This window comes from Oxyura jamaicensis, chromosome 9, assembly GCF_011077185.1.
Source record: "Oxyura jamaicensis isolate SHBP4307 breed ruddy duck chromosome 9, BPBGC_Ojam_1.0, whole genome shotgun sequence".
Taxonomy (NCBI): Eukaryota; Metazoa; Chordata; class Aves; order Anseriformes; family Anatidae; genus Oxyura; species Oxyura jamaicensis.
Genome location: NC_048901.1, coordinates 25100139 through 25115504, shown reverse-complemented (window position 1 = coordinate 25115504; position 15366 = coordinate 25100139). Strand labels below are relative to the sequence as shown.

Here is a 15366-nt window from a genome sequence, read left to right as displayed (position 1 = left end):
CTGCTCGTGCCATTGCAGCCCGTGGCTCCAGCCCAACCAGCTCCCGTCCCCTCGCTGCTGTCACGGAACGGCAGCAGCTCGCGCGGGCGTCTGCTGGGGTCTGCTCCCGTGTCCAGCTCCCTCTCCGCTCCAGATTTCAGGGCTTGTTTTAGTGTCTGTGGCATTGGGCACAGCTAGCGTTGTTAATAAATGACATTTATTAAGTAGAAAGTAAATCTTTTATTAAAAAGGGTTGTTCTGAAACATCACTATTCAAACCAAAACAAAATCTGAGTTTGGCCTGGTGGAAGGCAGTGTGCTATGTAACATGAGCAAACACCAGCTCACTGACATTTTAAAACAGATACCTTAGTGTCTACAGCACACCACGCTCCTCTGGGCCTTGTAGCTGAAGGGAAGGATTCCCCAGAGGCTGTCCCTTCAGTAGGTTTGTATCACCTAAGGAGGGTTGCAGGTTACGAGCACAAACTCTGGCAGCTTGAAATCTGTCCCATAACGTAGAAAAAAAGCCAGACGAGTCCTCCTGGGCATTGCCATATGCTGCAGGGGCAGTGTGGCTTTCCAGTCACTCCTCGGACGCGCATGCGAAGCAAGCAGACAGGGAGACAGGCAGAACCATTCCTATGCCGCTGACAGCGCTCAGGGCTCACCCAGATAGGACACAAACGCTGTATGCCGAAGCCACTTCTTTTTCTTTTCCTTTCCTTTTTTTCCCTATCTATTACCTGAACGTTGGGCCGCCAGGTGGCAAGTAACGGATCAGTACAATCGTGTCACTGCTCGGGGGCACAGCAGTGTGCCGGCCATGGCGCTGCGCGGGGCAGAGCGGCTGTCCTCGGCAGCGCTGTCTCCGCTGTCCTCGGCAGCACAGGGGGCATATCCAGGTCCCCCTCGTCGCTCTGCGGCCACCAGCAGCCTCACGCTGCCTCTTAGGGCAGCGATGGCCAAAGCAGCGCTCGGCGTTGGGGCCGTGCAGGCTGCTGCACTTCCGAGTCTGCCACGGCCGAGGGACCCCATTTAACAACCGCTACAAAGCTTGTGTCAAAAGGCAAAGGCACACAGACACAAAGGGCTGTGATAAAGCTACAGGAGCTCTCCTGGCCGCGCTCAGATTTCAGTCCCAGGGGCGAACAGTGCACCAGCACCCAGCTCGGCCCTTCACTGGACGCTAGTTCTGACGGATCGCTGTGCTACTGTATGGTTTGATTGTGCTGACGGTTACGTGCCACTGTTCCCATAATAACAATTTTTCTTCTTTGTTCAAATGAAGTTTTCTAATGACACGTGTGATGGGTTGTTTTAATTCTTTTCCCTTTCCAAATCCACCTTCCTGTTGCAATGCATGATGGGCAGGCTCAATATTGTGCATGACACCCGCTACAAGTGTTGGTAGGTGCCAGCTTTGTTTCTTGATTATCTTAAACCTGTGGTGCAGCTCACGGACCCTCAAAATCCACTGCTAGATTTAACGTACAGCTCTCGTGCCAATCCATCTCCCTTAGCCTCCTGCACTAACACCTGTCAATTAAATGCAATTGTTTTATTTAATTGACACGGATACATGGACGTTGTTAATTTTGTACAGCAGTTTTTGAATTGCACATTGTTCCTTGGTGGATTTTGATTGGACTATGAGTTCCAGTGTTTAGAAACTATCTCGTGTTAAATAAAGACTGTATCGTACTATAGCGACGTAGAAGTATACTGTCCTTCAACAAGATTAATTTCTGTTTGCAGTAAATATCTGGGTTGAATTTTTTAAAGACAAAGAATTGTAAATATAAGGGCATTTTAAAATTCTTCTGTTGATTTTGGTATTGAAATGATTAAGCTTGTTTGTGTCAATTTTCTTGATTTGATGGTAACAAGCATTTTCCCCTTTTTTTTCTCTTTCGTATCCCTCCCCTCTTTCTCCCTGGAATGTTGTCCTGCTTTGCACTGTGATTGCATGTCACGCGCTGGCAATGATGTCTCGGGCTTTTTGCTGTGATAAATACCATGCTCAATTATCCTTCCACATGTCGCTCTGGTTCCCATACTGCTACACTCTTCTGTATGTTTGCTTATATGATTTTCCTTCCGAAAGTTCCCATGGTGCACGGTGCTACGCCAGCCACTGTGTCTGCAGCAACAACATCTGCCACAAGTGTTCCCTTCGCTGCAACAGCCACAGCCAACCAGGTTTGCTAATTTACAGCTTTGTTCCTTACAGACAACTTGAAATTGGTGCTTTTAATGAGCATGGGGGTTTTGATTTTACCTCTTGTTGGCCTACACATTCTCTCTAAGACCTGCAGCACAGCTTAATAAGCCTCTATCCATGCTCAAAAGGTGCTGCAGTTCCATTTCTGATGCTAAAAATAATTGATAATAGAGTTTCTGACTCAGTCTTAACATTTATGGGCTGTGCTGCTTATTTCTGCTCTCAGAGATGTAAAGAGAAAAGGGATAATGCACGGAACCCGTTATTTATCTCTGTTTCTGTCCATAAGCCTATGGTTCCTGTTCATGCAGAAGTCCAGTCAAAACCAGTGAAACTTGTGCAGAGGGATGGCAGGATCCGAATTTTAACAGTCTGAATTTAGCAGTCTGAACATGTTCTGACTCTCCTCAGCTCTTCCAAAAGCAAAACAAAAACATTTGAGCGTGGGCCACACAGAAGCATGTTTTAAGCCTTTGTTTCCACTTGTGATTCCACTAGGAGAGAGCTCGGTGCTTTTTGCAGTAGACAAACCACAGCTAACAAAATGCCCGTTAAAATCTGTTTTTATTTTAAATAGCTACCCTGATTATTTCCATGTTTGGACGTATTTTAGGGAGAAAAAAATAGTGCTTTACTAAATAAGTAATCAGAAGTCCTCCCAGAGAAGCCACAAACTCTGCTCTAAAGATAAGCCCCGGAGTAGCTGCAGTTCCCACACGTGCCAGCTGAAGCTGCTCTGGAGAACGGAGAGCGGCCTCGTGTTCTTATCTAGCTGGGTTGTCAGAAGTGCAGATTCCTGTAGTGCATCTGGCTAGAAGGGTAACAACAAAAAGTTTTAAAAGACCATCTTATTTCTTTTAGAAAAACAAATGATTTTGTGAGTTTCACTAGAGATTGAGAAGTGCCTTCTATCATTAATGCATCAGTTCTGGTCTGAGACGCAGGTTTCACTCCCAGACCAGAGGGAGCCACACGTGCCTTTTAGAAGGGGGAACTAAACGCTGCCTTTAGCATTTTGCAAGTTTGGCTCTGTATTTGTAATTAATTCTGGCAATAAAGGTCCGATTTCAAGGTAGGCTCGCCTGAGATAGACACAGCTCCGACTGAAGTCCTGAGGGCTGCCCCCGAGCAGTTCTGAGCTCCCCTGGTGCATCCGTCAGGAGGTGAAGCACTGAGAGCGTGCCCGTGTCCTGCTGCACTGTGCCTCTGTGCCTGGGGGTGCTCGCAGCCCCGAGAGCGGCTGAGGCTGCTCCTGCGGCGTGCCGCTGGGGTTCCTCGTGCTCCCGCTGGGCTGGCTGCGGAGCCGTTGAGTTCCAGCCTGTCCACCCTCGCCTGTTGAGCAGGACCTTTTTGTACTAGCCCAGCTGTACGTTCTCCGTTAACCTGTCTGCTTACTGATCTCTCAAAATACTGCTCCAAAAATTCCCTTACTGCAGTGAGACAAGGGTGTGCACATCCCATGTCTGGGTATGTCACGGTTCCACACGCACCTCAGCCCGACCTGCTCACCACGTAGCGCTTCCTGCCTGTGGGAAATGTTTGCCGACTGGCCCCATCACTCCTGGGTGTAAACCAGCGTCAGAATTCCTTAGTCTTTTGGAAAGGTAGCTTATAGGTGTGACTACCTCTGCGGACACGTCACCCTAGCAAACGAGCACTTGTCTGCCCAAATATCGTAGTACTGTAATTTGCTGCACTGCAGGGTTAATGTAAGCATGTACCCTTACATTCCGTAAGTCCACAGACTAGCAAGAACGAGCCAAGCCACAGAAAACCACCATTATTTTTTCCAAACCTTCTTTGTCCCAGTTACCATGCACTTTCCCAAACAGATTACAGGGAAACTTTCTGTTGTAGAATCAGATCATTTCACGCATATCCTTCCCGGAGCCTCATAACACGTAGTGCAGTACTGCAGCCAAGCCTCAATATATACATATATGGCTAATATATGTATATACCATGTGAGCGATGCTGAAGTCACTTAATGCCACACGACGCAATGTGCATGCATGCCGACAGTCTTAAGATCTGGCCCTTCATCTTCACTGACTGGTGCTGAAGGTCCTTGGTATGTCTCAACAGCACTATCCCTGATGCTTCTACACAGTTGGGTGCAACAGCCTGTCCTGCAGCAGTAGACAAAAATGGTATGAGAAGCTTCATTCCCCTCGAAGCACGTTTCTGTACAAGTTGGCGATGTGGCAGGGTTGTGTGAAGTTGGCAGGGGTGGAGAGGGCACAAAGGGCGGAGGAAACACGACCAAGTCCTGCAGGTGGTGTAGCTGAGTCAGCCTCTGCACGCCTCTCCCTGTGCGGATTAAGAGACCAACTGTAGTACCCACTAGGAAAAAAAGGCTTTTCAAGCGCAGCAGCTGTTTGTGGTCATACAAAGCAGTTCTGTGTCATATGCCCCAGCATGTCTTCCTGTACATGAACGCATCTACTTGCTCCCTCCAGCTGGACTTCCTTGTCCTGTTTGCATTGCAAGATCATACACAGCTCTCCTGGTATTTGTGTGCGTTGTTGTTTTCCCCTGTGAAGGGCCGGACCTGCAAGGTCTGCTTAGGCTCCCTCCCAGTGGCCTTAGTCTGTGTACCACACACCAGAGGGGTGCAGGACTGGGACCCAAAATGAGGTGCAGAATGTATGTTCTGTTATTTGTACTGCTTGTAATCTACTGCGATTTACATTAAAAAGAAAAAAAAGGAAAAAGAGTTGATGGGACACTTCAGAGAGCCAGGTAGTGACGTCTGTTTGTGCAGACCGAGGTTTTGAGAAGTGTTGCACTGCTTCGGGCAGCCCCAGCTTCCAGCTGCTGCGCCGCGATGCCCCGGGGCTGCGCAGAGGGCACACAGCTCGTGCCTGCATAAGCAGGGACAAGGAAAGCAGTGAACACTTCACAAAACCAGACCGAAACCAGGCCATTGTAGAATTTATCATTTTAAATGATGCACTGAAAGCACAGAATTTTGTGTAGGCCAACAAAAAGGGCTATTTTCAATTACTGCACTGCATGACTGTTATAGATTGTAACTTCTCTTATTTCCTGAACGACCAACAGTATTTGTATTTGTCAGTAGTACTTAACACATTGTCTTCCAGTTTTAAGTTGCTTTGTAGCACTTCAGTTGACTTTTAACTTATAGTTACAATATAAAATCCACCAACTCACAGCTGAACCTCACCTTTCCAAACTGTTATGTTCTGTAGCAAACTGCTGTGTCTGGGTTGGCTCTTTGCACGTTACTCATTGTTGACATTTTTTACCTATAGATACCCATAATATCTGCCGAACATCTGACTAGCCACAAGTATGTTACACAGATGTAGACATTTTGTCATCAAACAGTAAGTTCCCAACGTGTTGTTGCTTGCAGTTTTCGTACTTACTATGTGTGCATAATTTGTCTTTCTCAGGGAGCGAATGTTTGCATTTTCTTTCTAAGAAAGGTAATGAGATGGGTGGGGAACGGGGCTGAGCTCCCCCGGCACAGATTGCTCAGGGAGGAGATCCCGTAGCTAGCTGCCGTTCTGGACCAGGTGTTGGTATTTGTCTGTACAGGAAGAGCATGTTATACGTACGGATGTACTTGGGAACACTGAGCCTCTCTAACTAGAGCCTTACTTCATGCTTACAAAGGGTTACGGCTCCAGCCACTAAGGTGAGCCAGGGGCTGGCAGGTCTAGGTGAGAGGTGGTTGATGCTAAGCTCTCTCTAGAAAGAACTGATTTTAAATCTCCAGATTTGGAAAGCCAGCGTCTGTGACACCACAGGGTTAGTCACCAAGCTGAAGCCCGATTTCCTCTGAACACAGACTGTCAGAAAACGTGTTAGGTGTAGCATGTTTCTGGCGTGGGTTACGTGGCAGAGGGAGGTCAGAGCGCTCAGGTTGTGCTTGCGCTGTGTTGGGCTGGGTGCCTGCAGGCAGGGCACGCCGGCGGTGGGCCTGGAGCCTTTCGTCCTGCAGAGCCCGAAGGTCGGCGTGCCTCAGCTTGAGAGATTTTTCTCCCCTGTATCTTCCTGCGAGTAAATTGTAGTTTCCACACTCTCGCTAATTTGCATGTTGTAATTAAGAGCATCAGCAGCACATCACCTCCTGTAGGATCCCCTGTGATTTGCATTATCCTTCTCTCTCCTGTACCCCATTTCTGCTGTGTTTTTCACCGAATGGCTTGACCATAATGGAATTATTACTTAAGGTGAATATTGACCGATTTGCCACAGTGGGTTTATGACGATCGTTATTCCTTCCAGCCAAGCATAACCATTTTGTAACTGCTTAGGTGGGGTGCCTCTCCCCTGCAGTGCATGCTTGCTATCAGGCTTCCCTCTGCCGACAGCTGGGAATAAAAGAGCTCCTGGTTTAGAGCCCTCCTGCCGTGCGGGGAGGAATTCCTCCCTGGAGGTGTCTCCCCTGTGGTAGTCAACAGAGACCAGAGAAGGAGCTACCCAGGGGCAGCCGGTCGGGAGGGCCCAGGCTCCCAGAGAGGCTGAGGTGCCTCATGCAGAGCTGGGCTCCCGTATTTTCCAGGGGCAGTGGCAAAAGGACCTGGGGAGAGAGAGGAGCACCTGGCTGCTCGGGCAGCGCTCACACAGCATTTTTGTGGGGATCTCTGCTTCCCGGGAGCTGGGCATTGGAGTCCATAAAACTCCCCCAAATTCCAGTGGCTGTGGGCTCGGGAACACCGGGGGGCAGTTTGTGTGCTTTTATCACTGTGTATTTTGTGTGTAAAGTGAACCTTTGCTACAAGGGCATATAGATGGCAAATCCTGAAGGTTTTTGGATGCAAACTTCCCCAGTGTTCAGTGGCAGATTTCCCTTTCATTGCAAATACAGAGTTTGGGCTCATGTGGTGCTAAAAAACATTCCGAAAGTGTTGAAAATGATTTGTCTTTTTTTCCTTTCCAGATCATAACTAAGGAGAAAAGGACAGTGTGTTTGGGTTGAGAACAGGACAAGTTCATTAGCCATAATGTATATACCGTCAAGCGACACTCGGAAACTCCCTCAGCAGTAAGACATCCACACATTGCATGTTAACGAGACGAAACCAGAACTTGGAAATCCACTGCACACTGTTGCCTATATACTTTGTACATTTAATTGATATTTGTGCTGAGGTGATCTTATTGTCTAAAACTACAACATCGTCTATCTTTTCTAGCACAGAAGTATGCATATGTATTTGAATATGCATATGTAGTCTATTTCCTACATAATCACGTATGTCACCTTGAAAAGACAGACTATGGTGTAACCATAAACCTATTATGTATTGGTACGTCTGTAGACCAAGATATAATTTTTTAAAGTAAGTTTATTTCTTTCAAGGTTTACAAATAACAAAGGTGCACCTTGTATTTAAAATTGCCATTATAGATGAGAGCGTGCATGCACAGTAATTTTTGTTTAAGAGTAATATTTTTAATGTAATAGATTGTAAGAAGTGGTAAGAGAGGTATCTGACAGAGATGAATGTGCCAAGCAAAACCACAACTGTGTATATTTTAAAGCACATCCATGGCTTTAAGTACCGTGTTGTTAAGGATTCTCATGAAGTGCCATAGACTGTACATCAGATTAGAGTATTATTTCTGCAGTGTTATTTTCAGAACCACATTTTCACTTACTTTACTAGTACTAATCAGTCAAAGGGCACCATTCTGTTTCAAAACCAAAGCTGTCTCAGAAATGGCCAATTACTCCTTACAGTAACGTTAGACAGCACAAGAGAGATATTCTAGCCGTACAAATTAACCCATACTGGACATATATATAAACTATTTTAAGGCATTATAGTGTAATATTTATGCGTATTTTACTGTATAACATGATATATGAAAGGGAAAAGCCATTTCTGAGACACAGTAACACATGTTTGAGGAACTTCTTTTGCTTCTATTTATAGCCTCTGTCGAAAGTCGAAAGGACTATAAATGCTTTGCAGAGATGGGTTTCACTTTTACTTCATCAAAGTCACGCATTAAATAGTGACTCTAAACAAAGACGAAAGAAGCACTGACATCAGATGCATGACAAACCAAAATATGAAAAAATGGAGATGTTAATTAGCATAGAAATTGGGTGGGTTAAATACTCGGGTGAGTTTTATATGTGATTTTTTTTTGTTCAGATTAACTGCTTATAGCCTTAGAAAGCCTTTACAAAATAAAAACAAAAAAATAGATGTGCATTCAAGTTCTAAGAATGGATTCATCCAAAGGAATTCCTTTTTGTGGTTTGGATGTTGCAGCTAGTAAAGGATATTTTTGCTCTGTTCAGCAAAGTGCTGAAGTGGGGGCCAGGTCACTGGTAGCATAGCGTGGAGTGGAAGAAGCGCGAGTTCGGTTGTAGAACTCTCCATACTTCCAAGTTTACTGCAAGTTTTTATGCTTGAGAGAGATGCTTTATAGTATAAGAATGATGTGTTGATTTTACTGATTGTACTGTACATCTATTAAAGCCTTAGATTATTACATTACGGGTTAAAACCCATACCAATGTAATTTCAATCGTGTTAAGAAAGTATAGGTGACTTCACATGTTATTGTAGTTACTTAACATTAGAGAATATTACTTATTTTTTCTTGTTAAAAGTGTAGTTTTTATTTCTTACATTTATTAGATTGTTTTCATTTTCTATTACCAGTTGAATACCATTTCAGTTTATAGAATTTTGTTTTATTAGAGTTTACTGATGAATTTTTCAAAATACAAAAAAAAAGTAGTTTTCTTCATAACATACTCAGTTTTGAATTTACATGTAGTGTCATATGAATATTCGTATTATTGTTGACTAAATGATTTATATTTTACTGATTTAATATTACAATGTAAGAATGTCAGTCATCGTTAGTTCTTGTCTAGTTTTCATTAAAAGAACAAAGATCTTTTATATGGATATCTTATAATTATATAATCATTGCTAAGTAAGAAGTTAAGTTGTTGCTATCGCAACAATCCTGGCAGACAATTGAGTAATATTTTGATGATTTATTTTGTTTGTAATTAGTTATTATGAGAAAATCTAGTTCCTAGATATTAGAATAAAATTTATTTTCTACTGTATCCATTTCAAATGTTAAAATATTGTTTAAATATTTTTTGAAATCCCTGAATATCAGGCCTTGTTATAAATAAGCTGCATAATCAATAGATCAAGGGACGTTTTGTTGATAATCCAAATACTCAAAGTTTACGTAACAAGAATTATAGTGTGTGTGTGCAAACTCTTGAGGGTTGATTATGCTGCAGTTTAGCATGTGGGAACGTATAGAGAGAAGGTTGACTTTTTGCACTTCTGTATATAGTCAAAAAAGAGAGAAACCTGTATAATAGTAAGATCTTATTTTGAATAAAAATGTCTATAATTACAAGGAGTTTTGTTAAGGCTAACAAAATGACAGGCTGAACAAAATTGCTTGCAAAAGTGGCACAGAGTTAGCACTCCATACCCCTTCAAAAAAGTTGCTTTGCTTTATGTGGACAGCTTGTAGTTTGCCAGGATTTTTTCAGCTGGAAAGATATGCCATCCTTCCAAGATCTCATGACTGACAAAAGCTCCACTGGTTCAAATCTGCCTGAAAATCATTAATAAAAAAAAGGAAAAAAAAGAAAAAAAAAGAAAAAAAAGCAGGTACTTCAAACCATCAAGGTGAAATCATGGATCAAATATTCCGTACATTATTCAAAAACTACTGCATGTTTAAAGTATCAAAAATATATTAAAGATATATACTATTCAAACCAGTTTCTGACAATTTCAGTGGTTTATTGTTCACAAAAAAAAGATTCTTCAAAACAAATACTGACTTTCACAAAAAGTTAAATCATGAACAGGCAAACCAAACAGCACACCGTAGCTGTAGTTGTTATGTGATTATTTTTTATTGCTGTAGTGGTCCTGTTCTTTTAGCAGGTGAAAAAAAAAAAACTATGAAATTTTACAGTTTTAACGGAAAGCATTCAAGAAGCCTTGTCATTATTGATGCCAAAGCTGGAAAGAAAAAGTGATCGGGCCATTCCTTTATCTGATCTCTCCAGTACTCATACTGAATAACGAATAAGTTGCACTTATTTGCAACCCCGCAACTTTCATCTGCTGAAAGGACAGATGTGCTTGGTTTTACTATTATGTAATCACAGACTTACTTTTTGCTTGTAGTTGCTCCAAATTATGTACTCTGTCCTGGGCTGCAATTTGTTTTTATGCTTATTTTATTATTACTGCTATAGTTGACCTTGCTGTATGGAAAAATAAAGTGAAATTGCCCTAATAAAAGTTCTCTTTCTTAATTATGTTTTTCTATATCAAGTTAAAAGCCACAGCACCTCCTTTTGTATACATTTTAACTTCATCTGTGTATTTCTGTGACCTCAGGGACATTATTTGTGGGGAAGAAAGCCCAGATGCTGATACTGTTTTTTTTTTCTTTCACATCACATCCTGTGTTAAATATAGACTGCATACTGAGAATGGTAAGTGTAGAGGGCGTTATTACGTTAAATTCGGAGGGTAAATGTAGAGAAAGGGGATGGCGTGGATCAGACCACCCCCTGGGCTGCACGTCCCAGGCGGGGAGCAGCGCACCGTGCCCTCGGCACGCACCCAGCCCTGGCGCAGCAGGCGGCAGCGGAGCCGTGCAGCCAGGGCCGACGTTAGAGGGAGCCCCATGACACCGCTTCCTTGCGCTCGGCTCCTTCTGATAAATAACTCTTCTCATCAGAGTTGCGACTGAAAAAATCACAGGCTTAATTCAACAAACTCACCTTGAGTGCGTGTCTTGACCTCTGGCACCCAGAACAGCTGTTTCTCACAAAGGCTGCCCCGTCTCTGGTGTTTGGTGTTAGCAAAGCCCGGGAGCAGCTCGTGGAAACGGCATTCGGAGGTCTGGTGCTGGCCTCGTCCGCTCCTCGGCCCAACGCACAGACCCCTTGGTCTCAGCGCTGAGCACCCTGCTCAGCCGGGGGCTGCGGGGGGCCAGGTACGAGGTCTGCTGAAGCCGCAGGAGGAAACCAAGCGCCAGGAACACACTGCAGGTAAAGGTGCAGCCATCCCTAGGAGCCCCCGGCAGCGCCCCGGGGCACAGCGAAGCACATCGGGTGTGCCCTGTCCCTGGAGCAGCCCCCTCCTGGGAGCCGCTCACCCGCGGGGATTTGGCAGGCTGGTTGTGGCAGGAATGGAAATTGTCGCTGGCTGGGAACGAACACATTCAGTTAAATAAGGGGAGGTGTGATGATTATGGGGTGGGAACAGGCAGGTGAAGCTCTTCTGGGAGCACACGGCCTGTGGCAGAGCGCTGCATGCTCAATGCCCCTTGGGGTGACGGGGGGGCTCTCCCTTGTGAGGGCGGGGGTGGGGGTGCCGTGGGCACGGAGCAGACCCTCGGTCAGGTTTGGGGAACAGAGAGATCAAAACCGCTTTGACTGCTTCCGCGTGCATTCGGGTACAAGTTAGGGCAGCTGGGAGGCACTTGTGGCACTGCCCAAAGGAGCTGAGTGCTCAGGAGGGTGCCCCCGGGGCTGGGGGCAGGGGAATGCAAGGGCTGGACACGGGGTGGTGGGGAGATGCCCAGGGGTGCTGGGCCAGGAAGGAGGAGGGGTGCTGGAGAGCAGCATCTGCACGAGAAAAACCATCTCGTGACAACAGAACGACTTTCCCTTTGCTCCCCCCTAGGTGCAGCTATCAGCCCTCGGCCACAGAGCCCCGGCGGCGCTGGCTGCCCAGCCCGGCCACGTCCTGGCCGCGGGGCCCTGGGGCTGCTCCTGCTGCAGGCGCATAGCCCCGGCTGCCTCGTAGCCTTGGCACTCTGCTTGGGGGGGTTGCAAAATCAGCCTAAGGAAAATAAAACAAAACAAAACCAACCCTTCTGAGGAGCAGTGTTGCTAATTGCCTTGCCGCCCACTGTTCATTTTTCTGTTCAATGTGTACCTCTAGTCCAGGAAAAGGAAGTTAGCGTTTTGTACCTTCCTCTCAGGCATTGCTGGCTTTTAAAAGCTTGACAGTAAGTGAGCGGTGTGCCTTATTGTTAGTACTAACAGCATGCAGTGTCGGGGGAACTCGCTGCAACGAGCTGGCCTGTGCTGAGGGGTGGGTCCCAGCCCAGCTGGTGGGCTCGGTAAGGTCACAGATACCCCTCTGCATCCTGCCAGCTTGGTGCCATCCCTGTGCAGAAGACAAGCACCAGGAGGAGATTTTCTTCTGCACAGGGTGCCCCAGGGCACGCGTGTGCCAGTGGCGGGGGGTCCCTGTGTGCCCCCCGGGGCCACCAGTGCCCCAGTGCCGTGCAGCAGCGCCGAGAGGGGCTGGCAGCGTGCAAAGAGCCGGGCGGGCAGGAGCTGTGCCGGGCCCCTGGGCCTGCAAGCTTCCAGCTTGCTCCTGCCTTCCATGGCTGCCGAGCTCAGCACAGCGTAAGTGTGAGAAGTGTTGAAATCATGAAAGGAAGCACGAGGAGAGGCCTGGCCCAGTACCCAGCTCCCTCCCTCAGTGTGCTCCTGTTAGCGGAGGATAAAAACCAGAGTCAGCCACTGAGAGCCGCTGCGCTCCCGACCTGCAGGGCTTGCCGTGCTGTGAGCCGGCACGGGCAGCACCACGCTCAGCACCACGCTCAGCACCACGCAGCCACGGCCACGCCGCGTGGGGGGCGATCCCCCCGGCTGTGGCAGCCCCGCACGGAGCAGGGGGGTTGGCACCGCGGGGGCTCCTGGTGCCCGCAGTGAGGCGGGCAGGGGCTGAGCGTGTTCGGGTGCTTCCAGCAGTGCCATGCGAGCAAGGGGTGGCCCAGCCCGGGGTTGGTCCAGCCACGTGCAGGCAGTGGTGCCGAGCACCTGGGAACTGGCCAGGGTCTCTCCTGGGTTAGGAAAGCATCTCTCTCCCAGGGCTTCCCTTGGTTCTCTCCCAGGTTCGTTCCCCTAAAGCCAGCTCCTCGGTAACTTCCCCAGCTGCCAACAGCTCCCAGCCCCGAGGCCCAGGCCCCATCCTGCAGTGCTGTTGCAGGCTGTCGTGTGATCCCGACCACCCACACCTCGCTTGTTTCTTATCAAGGCTGAGAAATGGATGGTAGAGCAAAAAAGGAAGTGTTCCTGGGAGCACAGCAATTCATTCTCACTTCTGCACTCAGGCAGCTCCTTGAACCTGCAGAGGTCTCTGCAAGCTGCCACCGATGCATTTTCTGTGCCATGCACACACACGAGCCCCGTGCTCGCTCCTGCAGCAGAGCGGGTCAGGGCAGAGGGGTGCCTGCAGGTACCGCGGCATCCCGGTGTGGGTACGTGCACCCACCGTCAGCGCGTCGTGCTACTTGGGCTGCTCTTTGAAGCACTTGGGTGAGGCTGGGGCAGCACCACGGGGTTGGGCGTCCCTGCGCCCCCAGCCCAGCACCGGCTCCTTGGCCAGAGAAGGGACTCGCTGCTGGGCCGGGGGGGCACTGGGTGCTGCTGGAGCCCAGCCCGGTGTGTCTGGCGGTGGCCTCCTCGTGTCACACCGCTCCGACGGTGGCCTGGGTGAGTAGGATGCAGGAGGGGGCTCTGAGTGTGTCATGGGCCTGCCGGCACCCACAGAACTCATCCAAGGGGAAAAATGTGTTCGGTGTGTCATTCCAGCCACTGGCAGCCAGTTCTGGCTGCAGCTCTTCCTGCATTGGTAATCTGGAGTGCAATGAGCAGAGTGATGTGAGAAGATTGTTGCTGCATGAAACCCGGTTCTGAACATCTGTGCTGGGTTGAAACTTCCCTCCTAAAATAGAGCTGCAGATACAGAACAGAAAGGAGCATGGAGGGGAGTCTGAGGGAATTAATCTGAATCCTCCCTGCCTGACAGAGCTGGCTATGGGAGCTGCTTTGCCTCTCTCAGCATCCCCTCCTCAGGACGCTTAGACAATTAATTGCTCCATTAATTTCTCCTAAAACCAGGTATATTAATCTCTTTAACTGCATCCGTTTGATAAAACACCCTTATGCTGTTTGGTGAACATTCATCCTTACAGCGTGGGGCAAGCCCTGGGGCTTTTTCACCTCTACCTGTGTTGTCCTGAACTCCGAGTGGCTTTGCAAAGCCATCGCTGCGAGCTCCGTGGTCAGCAGTGCCGCGGGCACCGGCTGCCTGCGGTGAGGGCCGGTGAGAGCAGAGCCCTGCACAGCAGTGAGCCGCATGGCAAGCCAGGACAGTAACGTGCCTGGCCATAACCCACAGACCGCCCACGGGCAGAGGAGGAGCAGCAGTACCTCGGGGCAGCACCATGAGCACAGGGACCCGGCGGCTGAGTGCCATGGGCTGGTGAGTCACGGCGGCGATGGTGCCGATGAGTCAGTGATTAACGAGCCAACTGCAGGCTCGCCGGTGGCGCCGCGGTGGGTGTGCAGATGGAGATGAACCAGCTGGAGGTGGGCAGTGCACCGGGACGCGGCAGCGGCAGCAGTGATGCTCTCTGTCCTGACACTCTCTCTGTACTGACAAAATGTCTAGATGCAAGTGACAGCAGAAATATGTACACCTGTTCCTTAATGAGCAACACTCTCTGGTGGCGGGAGGGCCCCACTGAGGCTGTAAGGTGAGGAGTTTGTATGGGGATGCAATGCCCCCGGTGACGCTGCTGCTCCTGGAGCCACGCCTGCCCTGCCCGGGGCACCAGGGGCTCTGCAGGGGCTGCCACCGTCCTGCCACCGTCCTGCCACCGTCCTGCCACCATCCTGCCACCGTCCTGCCACCATCCTGCCACCTTCCTGCTGCCTGCCACCATCCTGCCACCATCCTGCCACTGTCCTGTCACCATCCCGCTGCTGTTTTTTTTAAATTATTTTATTTTTGTTTTTGTTTTTGTTTTCAGTGCATATTATCCATAAATCTGTAACTTACAGCATTACCCCGTTCTCATTTTCCATAAGTTGAAACTGGGAGGCGTGCTGCCACCGGGAGGCTCGTCAGCATTCCCGCTCAGCCAACGCATGGAAAACCTCCTGGAGACACAGCTAACACGGTGCATGTTGTAGAGAATTGCTTTGGTCTTTACTATTTATAAAGAAAATTCTGGAGCTTGACTTAAACATGCCAGCTTAAACTGCTTGGAGAAGTGCCAAAATTAGGAATTTATCACTTAAGTAGATAGGCGAGAGTAAGTGCATACATTAGGGAATTTGCCAGAACCAATTGAGAAAATGTTTG

General features: G+C 48.1%; 1 protein-coding gene across 13 annotated transcripts in view; it reads left to right on the top strand.

Annotated features, from left to right (window-relative positions):
* The window catches only part of MBNL1 (muscleblind like splicing regulator 1), a 71549-nt gene extending 61408 nt beyond the window's left edge, over positions 1-10141 (top strand). For 6 of the 13 annotated variants that reach the window (XM_035334211.1, XM_035334210.1, XM_035334212.1 and 3 more), the window contains 4 exons: positions 1354-1389; positions 2087-2181; positions 5479-5553; positions 7116-10141. In XM_035334211.1, the coding sequence (XP_035190102.1) occupies positions 1354-1389; positions 2087-2181; positions 5479-5535 (188 nt within the window). In that variant the 3' untranslated portion in view covers positions 5536-5553; positions 7116-10141. The remainder of the gene's footprint in view (positions 1-1353; positions 1390-2086; positions 2182-5478; positions 5554-7115) is intronic. The other 7 variants (XM_035334201.1, XM_035334203.1, XM_035334204.1 and 4 more) reach the window with 4 other exon arrangements.
* The last annotated feature ends 5225 nt before the right edge of the window (positions 10142-15366 follow it).